This window comes from Sphaeramia orbicularis, chromosome 4, assembly GCF_902148855.1.
Source record: "Sphaeramia orbicularis chromosome 4, fSphaOr1.1, whole genome shotgun sequence".
Classification (NCBI taxonomy): Eukaryota; Metazoa; Chordata; class Actinopteri; order Kurtiformes; family Apogonidae; genus Sphaeramia; species Sphaeramia orbicularis.
The window spans coordinates 24,435,691-24,456,652 of NC_043960.1; the positions used below are offsets into that span (position 1 = coordinate 24,435,691).

Genomic DNA, 20,962 nt, shown 5'->3' on the forward strand with positions numbered 1-20,962 from the left:
AACTACAGAGCCTCTGAACATCCAAATGGGTCATATCTGATGACCATGAAAAGATGACAAACCGTATTTTGCACCAATTATTTACATGTATTGATAGGATTAGTGGATCAATAGGTGTTAAACAGTTTATATCAGTAGATGGTTTATGTCACTGGTGGCTGTTTGGGTCTTTATGGGTTAAAATGATGCTGTGGCAAAGTAAAGGTCAAGGAAAATGGCTACGGAAATGCTTACCCTGCTTTATGTTTCTATGTGTCTCACGTCTGCATAGATGGAGTTCATACAGATTGACAGTGACTCAAAGACTGTCAACTTGAGGTAGCATCAGCGTGAATGTCATATCCATTTACATTATTATATGCAACAACACTGTAGGACAATGTTAAAGTAAGCCACAGTACTGCATGTTCTGTACTGTGGAATACGCCACTAAGGGCCGGATCTACTAAAGCAGGGGTATCAAACTCATTATAGTTCAGGGGCCACATTCAGCTAAATTTGATCTGAAATGGGCCGGATCAGTAAAATAATATAACATACAGGGTGGGGAAGCAAAATTTACAATATTTTGAGGCAGGGATTGAAAGACAGTGTATGACCAATTAGTTTAATGAAAGTCATGAGAATTTATTTGCCACAAGAAAATTGATATAATAGAAAATGTTTTTATTCTACAGGGTGGGGAAGCAAAATTTACAATGAACATTTAGTTGTTTTTTCTCAGCAGGCACTACGTCAGTTGTTTTGAAACCAAACATATATTGATGTCATAGTCATACCTAACACTATTATCCATACCTTTTCAGAAACTTTTGCCCATATGTCAGTCAAAATCTAAACAAGATGGCGCCAGTGTGTTTGGCCTGCCGTCTGTCACTTTTAGTTGTTTTATGGTTTTTATCAACTGCCACTGCAAATGTTTTACCTGTATTTATATATGATCGTCAGACACTTCTGGATTTGTGGCCAGCAGCCAACAATCTTGTGAACTTTCAGCAGGATGGGCAAAATTCTTATCAGGCCCCATTCCTACATGGAGTCCCATCTTACCTGCTCCGTATCCCGGCCCCACCTCTGCGCAGAAGGCGCCGTTTGCGCAGGGGAAGACGCAGCGGCCGGCTGGTAAAACTAAAGGCCATCTTGGCATGTTCTCCACAGGCTGTGGAGCATGCTGCTCGGCTTGCTCCATGGCGAGTGCTGGATCCCATCGCCCCCTGCCTGGTTCCTCTCATCGGCTTGGAAGACGGATCCCTGTGCCGTCGCCTCCCGTCCCCGCGTGTTCTCAGGCGCGGAGTGAATCTCCACAATCTCCGGCTACCTGTCCGGGTGCAGGTGGCTAGTACCCCTGCTAACTCTTCAGCTTCAGATACTGTCAGGGTAGCTGTGGTGAATGCCCGATCGCTGGGGAATAAAACCTTTATTTTTAAGGACTTCTTCACGTCCCGGGGATTGGATTTCCTATGCGTGACCGAAACCTGGATAAATGTTGGTGAGTCTACTGTGCTATCAGAACTTTTGCCGCCTACCTGCTCATTCTTCAACTCCCCGAGGTTATCAGGCCGTGGAGGGGGAATCGCGACTGTTTATAAGCAGATGTTTAAGTGCAAGCAGTTAACGCTGTCTTCCACCTATACCAGCTTTGAACTGTGCCTTTTTGAACTGTCTCGTCCTGTTCCCATCCTGTGCGCAGTTGTCTACAGACCTCCTAAATATAACAAGGATTTTATCAGTGACTTTTCTGACTTCCTTGCGGACGTAATGCCGAAATATGACAAGCTTTTAATTGTTGGAGATTTTAACATTCATGTGTGCTGCCCCGAGAAGCCATTGGTGAAAGACTTCTTAATTCTTTTGGACTCTTTTGGTTTGGTGCAGTGCGTGTCCGGTCCCACGCAGGAGCGTGGGCACACGCTTGACCTTGTTTTAACTTTTAATTTGTCTGTCGAGAATCTTGTAGTACTTGATGCTGTGTTTTCTGACCATATGCCTGTGATTTTTGACATTTCACTGCCGTGTGTAATGGCCAAACCGTGCGCTCCAGCGCGCCGCTGTCGGGTACTTAACCCTTCCACTGCTGCTCAGTTTACTGCCGCTTTTACTGTTAATTTTGACCAGTTTGTATGCTCTGATACCGAGGAGCTATCCTCTAGTTTTTATTCGATCTGCCAGACTGTGCTAGAGTCTGTGGCTCCAGTTAAAATAAGGGCATCTAAACCTAAACCGGAGCCTTGGTTAAATGAGAATATTCGCGCTGCCAGGCGAGAATGCAGACGAGCTGAGCGCAAATGGAAAAAAGATAAACTGGAAGTGTCTTTTCAAATTCTAAGAGAAAGCTGGCGTCACTATCAATCAACTGTAAAATTATCAAGAACGAGGTATTTCTCTGACATTGTTACAAATAATCGTCACAACCCTCGTGTACTTTTTAAGACTATTGACTCGGCTTTAAATGTCCCTCAGCCTGTGTGCGTAGAGCATTCTTCTGAAACATGTGAGAAGTTTCTTTCATTCTTTGTAAGCAAAGTCGAAACTATAAGGACTCAAATAACGCCTCCTTCTCATGACCCCTCTGTGCATGTCCCCTGTTGTGCTGTTTTTGATGACTTTGAGCCTGTAACTCTCCCAGAATTAAAAAACATTGTTGCTCAGTTGAAGGCCGCAGGTTCTCCAGATGACCCACTACCTCCGCGTCTCTTTAAGGAGGTTTTTGAAACAATAGCGCCTGCTGTCCAATTGATTTTAAACGGTAGTTTGTCATCCAGTGTTGTCCCTGCTCATTTTAAACATGCAGTGGTGCATCCCTTGCTTACAAAGCCTGGCCTTGATTCTGCAGCACTGTCAAATTTCAGGCCAATCTCTAAGCTCCCGTTTGTCTCAAAGATCCTGGAGAAAATTATTTTTATTCAGTTGAAATCATTTTTAGATGAGCACGGTATTTTAGAAACTTTTCAGTCTGGTTTTAAAAATCTTCACAGCACGGAGTCTGCTCTCTTACGGGTTTTTAATGACATTTTTATTTCAACTGATGCTGGCCTTTTTGTTGTTCTGGTGCTGCTTGACCTGACAGCCGCTTTCGACACTGTCGACCATGGGATCCTCCTCTCCCGACTGGAACACTGGGTGGGGATTCGGGGTTCGGCTCTGGACTGGTTCAGATCTTATTTGACTGGGAGATCATTCTGTGCTCACTTTGGTGAATTTATTTCCTCTTCTGCCCCCCTGTCATGTGGGGTACCACAAGGATCCATCCTTGGACCTTTGTTATTTTCTCTTTATATGCTCCCTTTAGGGTCCATCCTGAGGAAACATGGCATTGCGTTCCATTTTTATGCAGATGACAGTCAAATCTATTTACCTTTTAAGAAGGATGACCCGCAAGCTGTAAAACCCCTCTTGGACTGTACTGATGATATTAAATCTTGGATGTCATTGAATTTTCTGAATCTAAACCAGGACAAATCAGAAGTGATGGTTTTTGGCCCCAGTGTTTCAAATCACACAGCTCCTGTTGACCTGGGTTCCTTATCTCATTTGGTTAAACCGGTCATGTCAAACTTGGGTGTTAAAATGGACCCCAATCTTAAACTCGATCAACAAGTTAGTGGTGTGGTCAAGTCTAGTTTCTTTCATTTAAGACAGCTTGCAAAAGTAAAGTCTGTTCTGCCCAGGGATCTATTTGAAACCGTGATCCATACTTTTGTAACCACTAGACTTGACTATTGTAATGCACTTTATGCCGGGTTGAGTGAAAATGCACTTTCCCGACTGCAGCTGGTCCAAAATGCTGCAGCTCGGCTTTTAACAGGGACACGCAAACATCAGCATATTTCACCGGTTTTAGCTTCACTCCATTGGTTGCCAGTGCGTTTTAGAGTTGATTTTAAAATTCTTCTATTTGTTTTTAAATGTTTGAATGGCCTTGCCCCCTCCTACCTGTCCGACCTGATCCACCCCTATGCCCCCTCTCGTGCTCTCAGGTCAGCAGATCAGCTGCAGCTTGTGGTTCCAAAAACTAAAAAGAAGCTTCGTGGGGACCGTGCCTTTTCTGTTGCCGCCCCAAAGTTGTGGAACCAGTTGCCCTTAGATGTTAGACAGGCTCAGTCTCTACCTGTCTTTAAATCACATTTAAAAACGCACTTTTTCTCATTAGCTTTTAATCAGTGAGTGACATGTCTGTTTTTTTTTGTTTTTGTTTTTGTTTTTTTTGGTTTTTTTTTTTTGGTTAATGCTGTTTTTAACAGATTTTAACTTGTCTTTGTTTTTATGTTTGTATTGTGTTGTTCTTAGCCCACTTAACACCCTGTGTTTTCACTAGTTTTATTTACTTATTTAATTCCTTGTTTTATGTTTGGTGTACGGCACTTTGGCCTGCTGTAAAGTTCTTAAAGTGCTTTATAAATAAAGTTGATATGATATATGATATGATATGATATGATATGAGTAATCAGGAAAGCAAACGTCAGAGAGTGTGTGATTTGCTGAATACACTCGTCACACCAAAGGAGATTTCAAAAATAGTTGGAGTGTCCATAAAGACTGTTTATAATGGAAAGAAGAGAATGACTATGAGCAAAACTATTACGAGAAAGTCTGGAAGATACTATTAAAGAAGAATGGGAGAAGTTGTCACCCGAATATTTGAGGAACACTTGCGCAAGTTTCAGGAAGCGTGTGAAGGCAGTTATTGAGAAAGAAGGAGGACACATAGAATAAAAACATTTTCTATTAAGTCAATTTTCTTGTGGCAAATAAATTCTCATGACTTTCAATAAACTAATTGGTCATACACTGTCTTTCAATCCCTGCCTCAAAATATTGTAAATTTTGCTTCCCCACCCTGTATGTGTCCTCCTTCTTTCTCAATAACTGCCTTCACACGCTTCCTGAAACTTGCGCAAGTGTTCCTCAAATATTCGGGTGACAACTTCTCCCATTCTTCTTTAATAGTATCTTCCAGACTTTCTCCTAATAGTTTTGCTCATAGTGATTCTCTTCTTTCCATTATAAACAGTCTTTATGGACACTCCAACTATTTTTGAAATCTCCTTTGGTGTGACGAGTGCATTCAGCAAATCACACACTCTTTGACGTTTGCTTTTCTGATTACTCATATGGGCAAAAGTTTCTGAAAAGGTATGGATAATAGTGTTAGGTATGATTATGACATCAATATATGTTTGGTTTCAAAACAATGGACGTAGTGCCTGCTGAGAAAAAAAAACTAAATGTTCATTGTAAATTTTGCTTCCCCACCCTGTATATAACAATATAACATAATAATACAGGGTGTCCCATAAGTCTCCATACATAAGAGACATAATACATATGGTTCTAACATGTATTTCTTTATATTTCTTCTTTATAGTTCTTCACCAGTGGAGGACATACAATGAAATGTGTTCCCGACAAAATGGCAGTCATATAGAGCATATTATATAAATGATTTATGTCAAGAAACATTTATTTTTCCTATGTATGGAGACTTATGGGACACCCTGTATATAAATAATGTCGACTCCAAACTTTTCTCTATGTTTTAGAGCGAGAAAAGTAAATTTACATTATGAAAATGGTTACATCTACAAACTATCCTTTCAAACAATGTGAATAACATGAACAAACTGAAAAAATAAGTGTAATTTTAACAATATTCTGTCTCAGTTTATCATTTACACATGTACATTATAACATACAGATCACAGGGGATCTACAAACACACAAAACATTTAATAACAGACAGAATCTTGTTAGAATTGTACAGGTGGTTCATTTTTGTTCAGGTTATTCAAATTTTTTGCGAAATTATACTTTGTTTTAGTGTAAAATACATGAAAATATTTACATTTACAAACAGAAAAAATTTGGAGTTGTCATTATTTATATGCTATTTTGAAAGTATTTTACGGGTCCCGCCCATTTGAGATTGAATAAGTCTGAATGTTGAACCTGAACTGAAATGATTGTTAATATCTTGGTGTAATTTTTGGATTTCACAAATTCATCCCAAGGGCCGGACTGGACCCTTTGGTGGGCCGGTATAAAAATGTGTGCAAACTCATCGCACACACAAAAAAATGTACAAACTGATTTACTAACAGTGTGCACTAAGGGTTGTGTCTTTCAAAGGTGCAAAATAGCGCATCTGCATCCAGTTAGTACATTTGACACAATGAATATGCAATATTTGCATACACGCAATTGTGCGTGTGCTGGGAGGAGAAAATGTAAATATATTATTTTAGCACATGCAAAGGGATTTATCAAACCCGAAAGCACTTCTACTCATAGAAATTGCATCTATATTTAACACGTCTCAAAAGGAGGTGCAAACGAGGTGCGTAACTGCACATACACGGAAGTGGTTATTTTCACAAAAAGGAGACGTCGAACCGATAAAACGAGGCGGAGAGAACGCATTTTTCACCCTTGTATGAACATTTTTGGATCGATTCTTTTCCACTTGATCTGATGATTGTGATTAAAAATATGCGCTGACATTAGGTTACAGTGTGACAAAATTATGTGTGCCTGGCAGTCAGTCCAACCCCCCCCCCCCCCCCACCTCTAAAATGAATGAATGAGTCATGCCACACCTTTCATGACAAAACTTCTCCAACTTTACATTTCCTTGTGTCTGGATCCTTTCAGCTACCATTAGTGCTGGCAGATCCCAGAGCAGTTTTTCCAGCGTTTTGTCTCCAGTAGCGCACACAAACCCTTCATTGAAATCGGGTGGTCTCCAAGACTTTGCACCAGTTGTAATTTGTGCAAGCAATCTTTGTAAATCACCCCCAAACTGTGGTTCAACCCCACATGCAAAATTCTACATTGCGCATGTAAATTAGTACACTCAAATTGGGATCTTAGTAGATCTGGCCCTAAGTTGGAGTAATTCTATGGAATATGGTTCGGATCAAGTTCAACGGTGTAAATTCTGTAAAATATAATGAAATGCATTTGGAAATACATCAGTTCTATAGGAACAACATTAGGCATTTAAAAAAAAAACTGCCTACCAGATCTCTGGCATTCAACATGCTGCATCTGCATGCGGTCCATGCCAGGTCCTGGTTCCTGTAGCTCCTCTTTTTCCAGGTCCCAGTCCAGATCAAGACCTCCAGAGCAGTGCAGACCTTCACCGACCAGAGGACCACCCTGAGCATCACACACCTTTCTGTAAGCCATGTTTCACCTGGAGAAAACAACAGGCATTGTATACATTTACAACTTGGATGTTTTTAACCCATAAAGACCTAAACAGCCACTGACGACCAAAACCATCTACGGATCTAAAATGTTTAATAAGTTCTGATCCACTAATCCTATCAATACATGTAAATAATTGGTGTAAAATGCGGTTTGTCATCTTTTCATGGTGATCAGATATGACCCATTTGGACGTTCAGAGGCTCCGTAGTGAACATGGAAACACCGTCATCTTCTACAACATTGATTCACCAGTAAAACCCATGGAGTTGGATCTGTGACAGTGGATGGACACACTGAGTTTATGTTCAGTTAAAGATATATTTTGCTGAAAAAGTCCCTTTTTCTTCAATTTTCGCTATTTTTGATATAATCACCCTCAACTTTAATCTAAGCTTCTATGAACATCCACATGATCAGTAAGTTAAATAAAGAAAAATTCCTGATAGTCACTGAAAAAATGCAAAATACAGAGGATTATGGCATAAGAAATTCTGATAAATCACTGAAGAAAAGTTAAATATAGAGAAAAAAAAATATTTTGGAACTACCACAAAAGTAACACTGGGTCTTTTGATGTTAATCTGCAAAACTTTCCAAAGAAAAAATACAGTACAGTGTCATAAATCTGGAATGAACTTGCTGTGCTCTCAAATCTAATATGTTCAGGAAGAATTCACTAATGATTACCATTGCCAAATGGAAATTTGAACTGAAAGATTAAACATTAATCAGCCTCTGCTTTTGAGAACTCAAATTCATTTCATGGTATCTAACAGTGAAATTGCAGGTTGCAACAAATGGAATGCCCCACATCTGTGGTAGTGCTAAAAGCCCAAAAAAGTCACCATCAGAGCCACTGTCTGACCGTGATAAAAGATTCAGTATTGTATAGAATAGTATAGAATAGAATAGAACAGAATAGAATATTTATTTATTTAGTCAGTAGGGGTTCACACACATACAGGGTGTGATTTGTCCAAAAACCAGAGGGGGAAAGGTGTTTTTTTTTGTGTTTTTTTTTTTTTTGTTGGAGCGGTGGGGGGTGGCTGCAGTTATATAAGTGGAGGTGTGGTCCATAACTAATGTAACTATCACTGGCGTGAAACAAAAGTGAAACTTTAAACACAAAAAATTCACAACTTCTAACCTGTATCAACTGGACCCCGCCACTGCTCTATGCCCCCCCCACAAATGCTGGGCCGCATGAATTTGTCGCGTTTACCCTCCTATACTATGCCCCAGTGCATGAGGACATTCGTGAATTCTGAGACTGCTGATAGTTTGGTTCAGGTGAACGTTAGTGCCAGTAACGTAGGATATAGGTGTAAGAAAACTGTCACGACCTGCCTGTTATTTCAGTTGGTTGGTTGTCCCCCCGGAGGATGAAATTCACTGAGCAGAAATAGGGATGTAAAAATCAGAGGGGGGGTTGACCCCCCCCATACACCCCCAACAAATCACACCCTGCACACGTAAACATGCACCACACACCGAAATTTGTCTTCTGCCTTTAACCCATCACTACATCATGCATCACACATACTGCAAACTAGGAGCAGTGGGCTCAACATATCAAGCACCCGGGGAGCAAATGGGGGGTTTAAGTACCTTGCTCAAGGGCACATCAGCCAACAACTCTCTGCCAGTCCAGGGAATCAAACCGGCGACCCTTAGTCATACGACATTGGTCATAATGCCCAAAATGGACAAAGCAAACATACAACTCAAAATAAGAAATAGTTGGAACAGCATTGAAAGTCCAAATAAATTTGAAAAAAGAAAAGAAAAAAAAAACAAAAAAGAAAACAATACAGCAATATTAAAATGCACTTTGTCCTCTACAATATGAATACAACATATTTTATGTTTCTTCTGGTCAGATTAGTATAATTTCTAAATGTAGAAAAACAGTTGAAATATAATAATAGTTGGAAATAGTTGTAGCAGAGGTAATTCACAGCTAACGAGTAAAAAATAATGAAATAATTTCAAACAGGTGGTTGTGCCCATGATTTGACACAAAATCAAGAAAAGGAAAGTAGATTGAAATAAAACACTGACTATGCAGAGACAGAGAGCTGTAAATACAGTATCTGTCCAAATAAAACAAAGTGAAGATCTTCATCAAGGACAAACAGATAAAATAAAGAGGAGCACACAGAAGGACTTGGCATGAGAATAAATGGAAGGAAATGGAGAAATTATACAGATGATGGGCCAGCTGTTAAGTTGTCGTATAAAATATTAAAGCTGTGTCTAAATGTGAGAGATCACATCAGTATCTTTCTTGCAGTACACTTAGAGTTACTAGTGTGGATAAGTCCTGATTAGTGTAATGTGACTTGGCATCTGTGGTCTATATAAGTCCTCTGAACCTAACCCAGGCAGGGTGTGCTGAAAGCCCACTATCAGCCACAAGGGCCAGATTAAGACCGCTCCTTTGACTAAAGGTAATGGATGTTGCATTAGTGCTAGATACAGACGAAAACGTGATAAATGTGGTTCAAAGCTACTTGGACTAAGTGACTGACCAGAGCCTTTCAGCGCACAATTATGAAGACTAAAAGCACCACAGGGTGCTGCGAGGCATTCACACACACTAATGTGACTGAGAGAAAGCAAATTTTCACTGAGACACTGAGTTAAGTACTGGATCTGAACTGTGTGGTTGTCACAGGATTTCATGGATTTATGAGGCTCTCTGGAACTTCGTATGGTCTTTTGCAAAAACTGCTTAAGGAAAGTATTTTTTTAAGGCTGATACTGATGTTTCAAACAATCTGGCTGATAGAGATACATGCGTTTTACATTGCTTGTTTATTTATTTTCATGTTATTTTATGGCTAATTGCTTGTCAAAGGCTAAACGTCACAACTTTCCACTATTTCCATCTGATGTGTAAAAGTGAACTCAAAGTCTTGTAATCGTTGAAGCTGCCATGTTGTTTATGTGAATAAGGCAAATATTTCTGAATTAAGCAACATTTAACCTATTAAAATTCAATGTGAACAAAGCGGTGATTGTTAATAGTTACGTTAGCTTGCAAATAGCTCATCCTCAGCCCAGAACTCAAGCTTATAACATGTGGCATAACGGTAGATAAACACATGGCATGAACTGAACTGTACACGTGATGGGAAAGAATATAAACATCTGTCAGATGAAATTTGGTGGTTCAATAGCAGACTCTTCATTCTCAATTTCTAAACTGATTTTAAGGCAATGGCTACTGCAGCAGTACTGTGGCATGAAATATTGGTTTGTCTATTGCCACAGACCAATCAAACGTTAGCATCTGTACTAGAGCCAAACATGGACACCGCTCCATGAACTCATTAACCTCTTGTTGCCACAGTACTGTGGTGATATATGGTGTATACTTCAGTGCATTCTTTTGTGCATTTTGCTACTACAGTACTGTGGCAATTGATGGAAGAAAGGACAAATTAGTGATAATATATACTAGGAATTATTATTCTAAATGCTCTGTATGTTGTTTTATGGTGTTCTTTGCTCTGGAGGCTGGAGAAGGTGGGCGGAGCTACATGATAGACACAGCAGTGTGTTGTGTTACTTCCAGTGGCGATTTCTCACAGACTGCAAGGGAGGCCCGGCTTCCCCTAAAATTATGAAAATTAAAAGGTCAAATATGTACGGTTGTGTTGACATTTCATTGACTACAAATGTGTTAGAACACGTTCATCTCAAAGACGAGTTCGTTCAGAATCAGCTTTATCACAAATCAACAGATGCGATGTTGTTCACTTCTCATACATTCCCGTTGCGCTGTTTTCTCATACATCTCTGCTCAGTGCATTTGTCTGTAGACGCCGGGCGTCTCTGGGGGTAAATGGAGCTGTGGGCGGAGCTTGGCCGGGCTGGACGCCCGAATCCCACGTGCTGATTGGAGGATCAGTCGAAAGGCTGAATCCCGTTTGATTGACAGCTATTTTGAGATCTACTCCTTCACTGACACAGTTCAGTTTAAAACCGTTGCACATTCTGCTGTGAAATCAGAGAAGCCACTACGAAATTACTTGTTCATTTCTTCCACTGTAAATAAAACACAGTCATTGGACTTCCTTTTTTCAGTTTAACATAATTTCAGCATTTTCTTGTTTCAGTTACATAATTGAATCATTTCTTGTTCGAGTTTAATATCGTTTTGTTGGTAGTTAAATCAATCAAACTGTCGGCTAGGTCGCAGTGAAAGGAGCATCTGTAGTTTAAAAAGGCTGAAGTCTTACACCAACAACACAATGGGCCAAGGCAATCTAAGCAGCCTAGCTCTGCTGGATATTGAGAGGACACTGGTCCAGTCCCTGGAAAAGACGCCTACTTGGTACGATAAGGTCACTGAGCATTTTCGTAAAAAGGAACGGAGGGCCGAATTTATGTTTAAATAACTTGACAATTTTTTTGATGTAAGCCGACAATGAGCTTCCCCTGTCTGAAAGACGAGCAGCCGCCACTGGTTACTTTTCAGTTCTGTGTCAGTTCAGTGTATTGAGTGCTGTGGTCTGAATTCTGCCCTCTGAAAGTTGTCCGAGTGGCTGATTTAAATCAATGTCAGATTTACCTATACCCACACCGTGTTAGACAGAGACCTGTAGTTAATGGGTTATTAACCCTTTCATGCACGAATTATGAGAACCTTAATCAAATTTTTTTCTTGAGTGTTTTTATTCCTCTTTAGGCATGAAAAAAACAATGCGACTGAAAATTTTCTTCTGAAAAAAAAAAAAAAAAAAACATAAAAAAATAATAATTGAAAAAAAATTCTTATGAGCGTATTTTTCATGAAGTTGCAAAAATGTCCACCCAGCTGGACACCACACGTTTAATTTTTGATGCACAGAAACATGTATTTTCTGATAAATTGTGTGAAAACTATGGGGAGGGCTTGTGATTCTGGGGGTTTATGCTCAGGAGAGATCTACATAATGTTACCAATTCATGTCAGAAAAGATATGTAGTCTCTTAAAACTTTAATAAAGATATGTGTTAAAAAAAAAAAAAAAAAGAACAACAAAATCCATGAATATACAAGAGAACAGCTGTAGAATAGCTGTCCACTGGAGTGACCACTAAGCATGAAAGGGTTAAATACATTGTCTTACTTTTAAATAAATATAGTATGACTCATCCTTTGAGCTGTCGTTCAGTTGGTAACAGTGGTATGATGACAATTTATCATATTTGCTGCCACATAAAAACAGCAGTATGACATCCGTATGATAATGTTCAGATGATATTGTTTCATGTACACTGTACATTGGGGTATTACTAAGAGTGAAATCAGCTATTTATTCTTTAGTCTTTAAACAACCAACCACAAATAAAAAAAAGCATATTTCTACGTAGCTGAGTGCAGACATCTGTTGTATTTTATTGCATTTATGAATAGAGTTTCTTCCTCTATGTCTAGGTAGTACTATTGTCTTGTTTTGAATTGCACGTTTCACTGAACATTACATAGAATTTGACTGTAAACTGAATTACATGTACATGTATAAGACATAAAAATGGCTCTGAGTGCTAATAGGTAACCCAGAGCCCACTGCAGAGTGTGGGTTTTTTTTTTTTTCTATAACACAAGGTCAGCAGTTAAATGAACTTTTGTTCCATTTTACTGAGAGGATCCTTCATCTGCATTGAGCCAGAAGTAATGAAAGTGTGCTGGAGCATCGAAGATTGATGCCAGGGAACTCCCAGACCTCTTCTCTTTGCTTTTTACCCTCGTTCCTTCATCTACAAACACTGGGTTTCTTCTTCTGTGCCTTCCTGTTTTCTGCTGTTTGTCTGTCTGTTGTGTTTGTCTCCACCTCCCCTTCTTTGTGAAACTTTAAACTTCCTCTGTGTGTCTCTTTAACTGTTCCTCTCTATCTCAGCCTTTAAGTGAAAGCATGTTCAACCACAAAAACTCTGGACTTAAACAAGCAGGATTCAGAAATCGTTTTACACATTTGTGACCTAACAGCTGAACTGAACTGAAGCAGCAAATTTTATCGATGAATCATGAATGAGGATGTGTCAGCTGACTGTATCTGGAATTCAAAAGCTTAGCTACATTAGCTAATGTTAGCCTTATGCTGCCTTCCAGGCCCCCTGTAAGTCATGTTTTTCCAACCTTCTACAGGTTAAAATGTACTGGAATGGCAGTCAAACCTGTGACACCCACGGATGTGGTGTTTATGCCAAATTGTTTATTAAAACAAGGTATTGCTCTAACATTATTTATTCGCAAATGTTATGCATAATCAGCAGCCGCTCTAGCATTAGCCAGCGTAATACCAAATATACAAATAACGTAACATAAAAGGTATAACAGCTTGTCTTGCCTTATGCGTCGTTTTTCCTCCTCTGTTTCCCTCAAATAAGCAAAGAGCAAACACCTCTGGTGATAGAAATGACTGAAAATGAACATAAGCCCCATATGGTCCGCCATGCTGGTTTGTTTACATCTAGCTACCAGCACATGTAGAAATCATGAGTTGAGACAGAATATTGTTCAAGTTTTTCTTATTATTTCTTCTTATTTTGCTTCAGAAATTTCTGTTTTTTCAGGTTATTCACATCTTTTTTGTTTGGATAGTTTGTAAAATGTAAATGTTTTCATAATTTAATGTTATTTTTTGCATTTAAAAAAAAATTGGAATTGTCATTATTTATATGTTATGCCATTATTTGACTGGTCCGGCCCACTGGAGATCAAATTGGGCTGAATGTGGCCCCTGAAAGAAAATTAGTTTGACACCCCTGCAATAGACCAACATCCAGACCCCTGTCCACACCCACATTCTCCCTTTGAACATCATTCCTTACATTAGTACCATTACTTCATGGTACCTAACAAAGCAGGTCCACTCACTGTTCATGCAGAGGTGGACCTTACAGACCCTGTAGACCACATTGGGCCTGAGATTGTTGACTCATTGTCCTAACTGGAACTGTTGTGGTCACTGTCTTGTAATGAGTGCGGAAATGACCAAAAATAGTCACTTGCCTGATAAAGGGTTAATGAACAAACGAACCCTTCATCAACAAAAAATAATTACTCAAATAAACTCATCTTGAAGAATATAAAATAGAAATGTTCTTAAAATGTTACCGAAGCTTCAACAAGATGATAGACACTAAAAGTAATCACTTACCTGATTAAAGGTTAAAAACGTAACTACTCCTAACTTAACCATCAACCCAATCACCCCAGAAAAAAAAAAAAAAGTGTTTCTTTGTGTTAGCATTTGAGTAGTTTGTTTTGTGTTTGTTTTGTTAACTGTACTTGTTATTGTAAAAATCAACTACTTAGATTATGTTAATACCTACAGGGTTAAAACACAGTAATGAGAGAGAGCGAACTTTAATTGATTGCCATTCCGACATTTATTTCAGTATAAAGTAGCTTCTTGTTTTGAATAGTCTTTTATGGTCAAACGAAAGCAAAAATGAATTTAAATTAAAAACGTGGGTCATTTTGCAACACTCATCTGTCAAATTGTCTGTAAAATGTCCCGTCAGTGAGGTTTCCAATACCTTGTCTGACCCTGTAATTAGTACAGGGTGACACAAAAAAACGGGAACTTTTTAACAATCCAATAAAACCAAGAGTGATGGAAGAAAAATATTTTATTCATAGTAATTGAAACCTTAAAACATGCCATTTAAGAAACAATGATGGAATTTTCATTATTTTTTAAATTACAGGGTGACCCAAAAAAAAACGGAATTTTTGAAGTGCGTATTGGCAGACATGAGCAAGTGGCAGCATTGCAAGACAGTGACCTCGAGCAAGTAAACACACCCCCATTTTAGTAACCATTGGCGGCTGTGCGAGAATTGTTCGGTAACCATGTGATCTCAAGATTCAGTAACGTTCCCTGGCTCCCTAGATCGCCAGATTTTTCCGTTTGTGATTTTTTCTTGTGGGGCTATCTCAAGAGTAAAGTGTACACGACTCGACCAAGAACTGGATGAGTTAAAACAGAATTCAGGATGAAATTCACAGTATCCCAGCTGAGATGCTGCAGCGGTCAATGAGGAATCTCAACAGCAGATTTCAAGAATGCATTCGTACAGGAGGACGTCATCTACAGGAAGTAATTTTTAAAAAATGAAAATTCCATCATTGTTTCTTAAATGGCATGTTTTAAGGTTTCAATTACTGTGAATAAAATATTTTTCTTCCATCTTGGTTTTATTGGATTGTTAAAAAGTTCCCGTTTTTTTGTGTCACCCTGTATTTCAGCTTGTCCTCTATGTGGATTAACAGCGAATTGCTCATTTTTAAAAATTTTTTTTTTTAACTTTTTATTTAGATTTTTGCACAACACAAAACAGAACAAAACATCTGGGATAAGACACACATAAAAAAAAAAAAAAAAAAAGAAAATAATAATAATAATAATAATAATAATAATAATAATAATAATAATTATAATAATAATAATAATAATAATAATGAATAAAATAAAATAAAATTTAAAAAAAATTACACCACATAGTATTATTATTGTTGCAGACACTACCCTACATCTATAGATACATTGCCAAGTATCAAAACATTCATATATTTGTATACATATGCACACATCTATATAAATACAAAACACCTCATGACAGGGCTTATAAGAGCAATTCTCGTCAACAACCCAAAAAGTTTAATTATATAAATATTGTATTTGCTATTGTATTTGTATTTGCTCATTTTGTTTTGATAGCGAGAATCAGAAAAAAATGTTGTCACTTATTGACAACGAAAAGGAAAAACTGTTTCTTGCGAATAAAGACAAAACAATTTAAATAGAGTGTTAGATTTACTTGTGTTAAAAGTAAACGATTAAAATAAACTGTAGTGTTTTGGATATTTTAACCAATGATTCATACAAAACCACTATTTCACTATATTCCCAGTGGAGTCCCAAGGCAAAGACTAAAATACTAAAATATTCCTAAGTCCTTTCTGGCTCCTGCTCAGCTGCCTGCTTGTCATTTCTAGTTAGATGCTGTTGATGTTTGATGTCTGTGACCGAAACATCACCATACTTTAAAGCACTTCTTTAATAAACTATGTGTTGAGGGGCCAACTTGTGCCTGTTGTCTCGGGTGGATAGGTCACTGAATTTTTTAAGGTTGTGCTACCCTTTAGGTTTTGGGGTAGAAACAAAATGTTACTCTTTGAGCTCATAGCTCCATTTCAAACCGTAACAACATTTGACACTGCTGCTTGTGTTGCCATCTGTACACCTTTACTAAACAGACTTTAGCTGAGGTGACAGTCCCATCATCTCAGAGGAATGAGGCAACACACACTGGCATTCTGAAGACGACTGAAATGCATTTGTGAACTTGACACTGCGTCTAACCAGCAGGTTGTAACGTTAGAGAAACTGAAATGTTGATTAACCCATAAAGACCCAAACACCACCACTGACCAAAAAATGTTTAACACCTGTTGATTCACTAATTCTATCAATACATGTAAATAACACTGGGTTACAAAAAAATGTTTTTTGCAAGTTGTCTAGGTTTTTTCAACTGAATTAGGACCATTTTGCATCGCTAAATCCAAAAATAACATCTGTTTTTCTCAATCAGGTCAGGTTTTTTTTGCTAATTTGATTTTGGAAAATTTGATCTTTTCACAATCTGCGCCCAAACTTTATCTTGGTCACCAAGTTTAATACCAAAATAAGATTGGTAAGCACACTTTATGAAACTTGTGACTTGATTCCTGTTACAGAGTGGGGAAGCAAAATTTACAATGAACATTTAGTTGTTTTTTCTCAGCAGGCACTACGTCAATTGTTTTGAAACCAAACATATACTGATGTCATAATCATACCTAACACTATTATCCATACCTTTTCAGAAACTTTTGCCCATATGAGTAATCAGGAAAGCAAACGTCAAAGAGTGTGTGATTTGCTGAATGCACTCGTCACACCAAAGGAGATTTCAAAAATAGTTGGAGTGTCCATAAAGACTGTTTAGAATGGAAAGAAGAGAATGACTATGAGCAAAACTATTACGAGAAAGTCTGGAAGTGGAGGAAGCAACAAAAAATGTACCAAAGCTTTTATTAAAGCTCTCAAATCCAAAATCCTAAAGGATCCAACCACATCCATGAGAAAAATGGCAATTGAACTTTAGGTAGACAACAAGACCGTTAGAAATGCAGTAAAATATGATTTGAAGATTTAAATTCTCATGACTTTCAATAAACTAATTGGTCATACACTGTCTTTCAATCCCTGCCTCAAAATATTGTAAATTTTGCTGCCCCACCCTGTAGGTGCAATGGTGTATTCACCGCAGATGTAGCAGAATACATCAGGCTTATTTTTGCAAGATCTTCTAGTCGAAGCCATTTCATTCACCTTTAATATTAAAAAAAAACATTAATCATAAATTGGCAAAAGTAAAATCTTCAGAACTTGTTTATTGCAAGAAATATGAAAGAATTTTGTATCATATGATGTGAAAATGCCCATAAATGTAAGCAAAAATGTTAAAAAGCCAATATGTAGCATAGTTCAGAAAGTTGACTTGATTGAGCAAAATTAATGTGATTTTTGGATTCAGCACACCAAAATTATCCTAAATCAGCTCAAAAAACTTAAACAATAAATTTGTTGTTGACCAGTGTAATTGGTCTAAAATACAGTTTGTCGTCTTTTCATGGTCATCAGATATGACCCATTTGGACGTTCAGAGGCTCCGTGGTCAATGTGGAAACACCGTCATCTTCTACAACAGGGGTGTCAAACTCATTTTAGTTCAGGGGCCACATTCAGCCCAATTTGATCTCCAGTGGGCCGGACCAGTCAAATAATAACAGTGAAAAAAATATAATTATATTATGAAAATTTTTACATCTACAAAGTTTCCTTAAAAATCTGAATAACGTGAACAACTTGAATCGTCTTAAGAAAAACAAGTGCAATTTTAACAATATTATGCCTCAGTTTATCAGTTTATCATTTACACGTGTGCATTACAATCACACAAAACATTTAATAAAGGGGCAGAATATTGGTAAAAATGCATTAACTTTTCTTAAGACATTTCCGTTTGTTCATATTTGTTCAGGTTATTCACGTTTTTTGTAAAAGTATAGTTTGGTAATGTAAACATTTTCATGTAATTTTACTGTTTTACACCAAAAAACAAAGAGAGAATTTGGGGTTGTCATTATTTATAGGTTATTATGATAATATTTTACTGGTCTGACCCACTTGAACTGTAATTGGATTGTATGTGTCTGTACATGGAACGTGAATTAAAATTATTTTGACACCACCTATTGTTAATATCTACAGTGTCATTTTTGCATTTCACAAATTCATCCTGAGGGCCGGACTGGACCCATTGGCGGGCCGAATTTGGCCCCTGGGCTGCATGTTTGACACCTGTGTTCTACAACATTCATTTGCCAGTAAAACCCATGGAGTTTGACAAATGACAGTAGATGGAGACACTTGTTTTAGCATTCCGCTGGTATTATTTGTTGCTGGTATTATTTGTGCGCTCGTTATTACCTCCAGCAAGTGTAACGACGGAAATTATGTTTTCATCTGGGTTTGTCTGTCTGTTTGTTTGTCTGTTAGCATGATAACTCAAAAAGTTATGGATGGATTTTCATGAAATTTTCGGAAAATGCCGATACTGGCACAAGGAACAAATGATTAAATTTTGGTGGTGATCGGGGGGGGGGAGGATTTTTTGTTTGTTCGTCTGTCTGTTAGCAAGATAACTCAAAAAGTTACGGACGGATTTGGATGAAATTCTCATAAAATATTGATACCGGCATAAGGAAGAAATGATTACATTTTGGTGATGTTGGGGGTGGGGGGGGGACTTGGTGGAGGTCTGTGCTCTCCGAGTGCTTTTCTAGTATTAAATATAGGTTATAGCACGTATGTACTTGTGAGGAATTTACTTGTTTATGTTATGTTTTTGTCGGCGTTGGTTTGTTTGTTTGTCTGTTTGTGTGCAAGATAACTCAAAAAGTTATGGACAGATTTGGATGAAAATTTCAGGAAATGTTGATACTGGCACAAGAAACAAATGATTAAATTTTGGTGGTGATCGGGGGTGGGGGCACTGATCTGCCTTGGCGGAGGTCTGCACTCTTCGAGTGCTTTTCTAGAAAAGACAGTGCAGACCTCCGCCAAGGCAGATCAGTGCCCCCACCCCCGATCACCACCAAAATTTAATCATTTGTTCCTTGTGCCAGTATCAACATTTAGTGAAATTTTCACCCAAATCCAGGGCACTGATGTGCCTTGGCGGAGGTCTACGCTCTCCGAGTGCTTCTAGTTTATAATATTTTGTTCACGTTTTCCTTTTCTCTCATTTAATAGGTCTTATTTATTTTATTTCATTGAAATTTCTTCCTTTTTTTCCCCGCCCAGTTTACTCACTTCTGGTTCTAGTTATTGTTTTCATTATAATTATCACGATGGTTGTTATTGTTAGTATTGTTGATATTTTCTTGCGAGGGTCTTCGACATCATCTTCTTCCTTTTTCTCCCCCCTTCACTCTTTCCTTCTCTTCTCCCCCTTTTCTTCTCCTTCCCTCTGTTCCTTCATGTCAGGTCCAGCATCTAAATGTGGTTCAACGAAACTCAAAATAAAGACAGTAGAATATCAATGGGAGCCTCTTATACTTTATGAAGTTTCCTTTGGCAAAGCAAATTAGTTCAGCACCAAAAGGCAGCCAGACTACCATTCTGCTGTTATGATGCTGGACAAGACAAGTTTAAGAGAGAGAGAAAAAAACAACAACATTCAGCTATTAATAAATTTGCGGAAAAAGTCACTTTTTGTTCAGTTTTCTGTTTTGATATAATAACCTTAGAATTAACTCTGAGTTTTTGTGAGCATCTAAATTAAATATTGGAAATGAAATGTCAGTAAATACATAATTTACAGTGAAAAATGCAAAATACAGAGGATAATATTAGAATAAATGGTGGTAAATCACTTAAGAAAGGTTAAATAGAGAGACAAATTCATTTAGGAACTGCCACAAAATTAGCACTGGGTCTTTGTGGGTTAAAGTATGAATTGTTGCAATGTTGCATGACTGATTGTATTTATATAAATGGTATTACCCATTTGTATTGGTTGGTACTTTGTCTATCAAAAGAATGTCCAAAATCATGAGATATGGTGATTTTTAGAAAAATTCTCTGAATCACCTTCTTCTACAAAAACACTGAGTTTGTGGGTTTTGTGGCAGTATATCTTGACACTACACATGTATGTAGTGGATAAGGAACATATCAGATGAGGGTTGACCCAGCTATGATTAGTAAAACTTTTCATCATGTTAACAAATGGGAAAAAAATGTAATTATCTGTACTTGTGGTTATCACACACACACACACACACACACACACACACACACACACACACACACACACACACACACACACACACACACACACACACACACACACACAAAAATGACAATCTGTTGAAAATTGTAGATTTTCAAATAGTAACAGGCAGACAAACACTGTGCACTTTGAATACAATTGTGAGTTCTGGCCAAAACAGTGACCGCTATTGCCAAAATCTTTTCAGTTCATCCCTGAGACCAGGTGCCATCATTCGTGCCAAAAATGATGCAGTTCTGCAAAGCTGCTCTTGAATGGAAGCTGATGGACAAACCTTACAATGGAAAGGCATGGACCCATGTAAAAAAAAAAAAAAGTGAAAACAAATGTGGTTTAGTTTTCTGTT

At 38.0% G+C, this 20,962-nt stretch overlaps 1 protein-coding gene across 1 annotated transcript in view; it reads right to left on the reverse strand.

Moving 5' to 3' along the window:
* Positions 1 to 7,185, reverse strand: part of naaladl2 (N-acetylated alpha-linked acidic dipeptidase like 2) — an 801,028-nt gene extending 793,843 nt beyond the window's left edge. The window contains exon 1 of the mRNA XM_030132744.1: positions 7,017 to 7,185. Coding sequence (XP_029988604.1) covers positions 7,017 to 7,185 — 169 coding nt within the window. The remainder of the gene's footprint in view (positions 1 to 7,016) is intronic.
* Between the last annotated feature and the right edge of the window lie 13,777 nt (positions 7,186 to 20,962).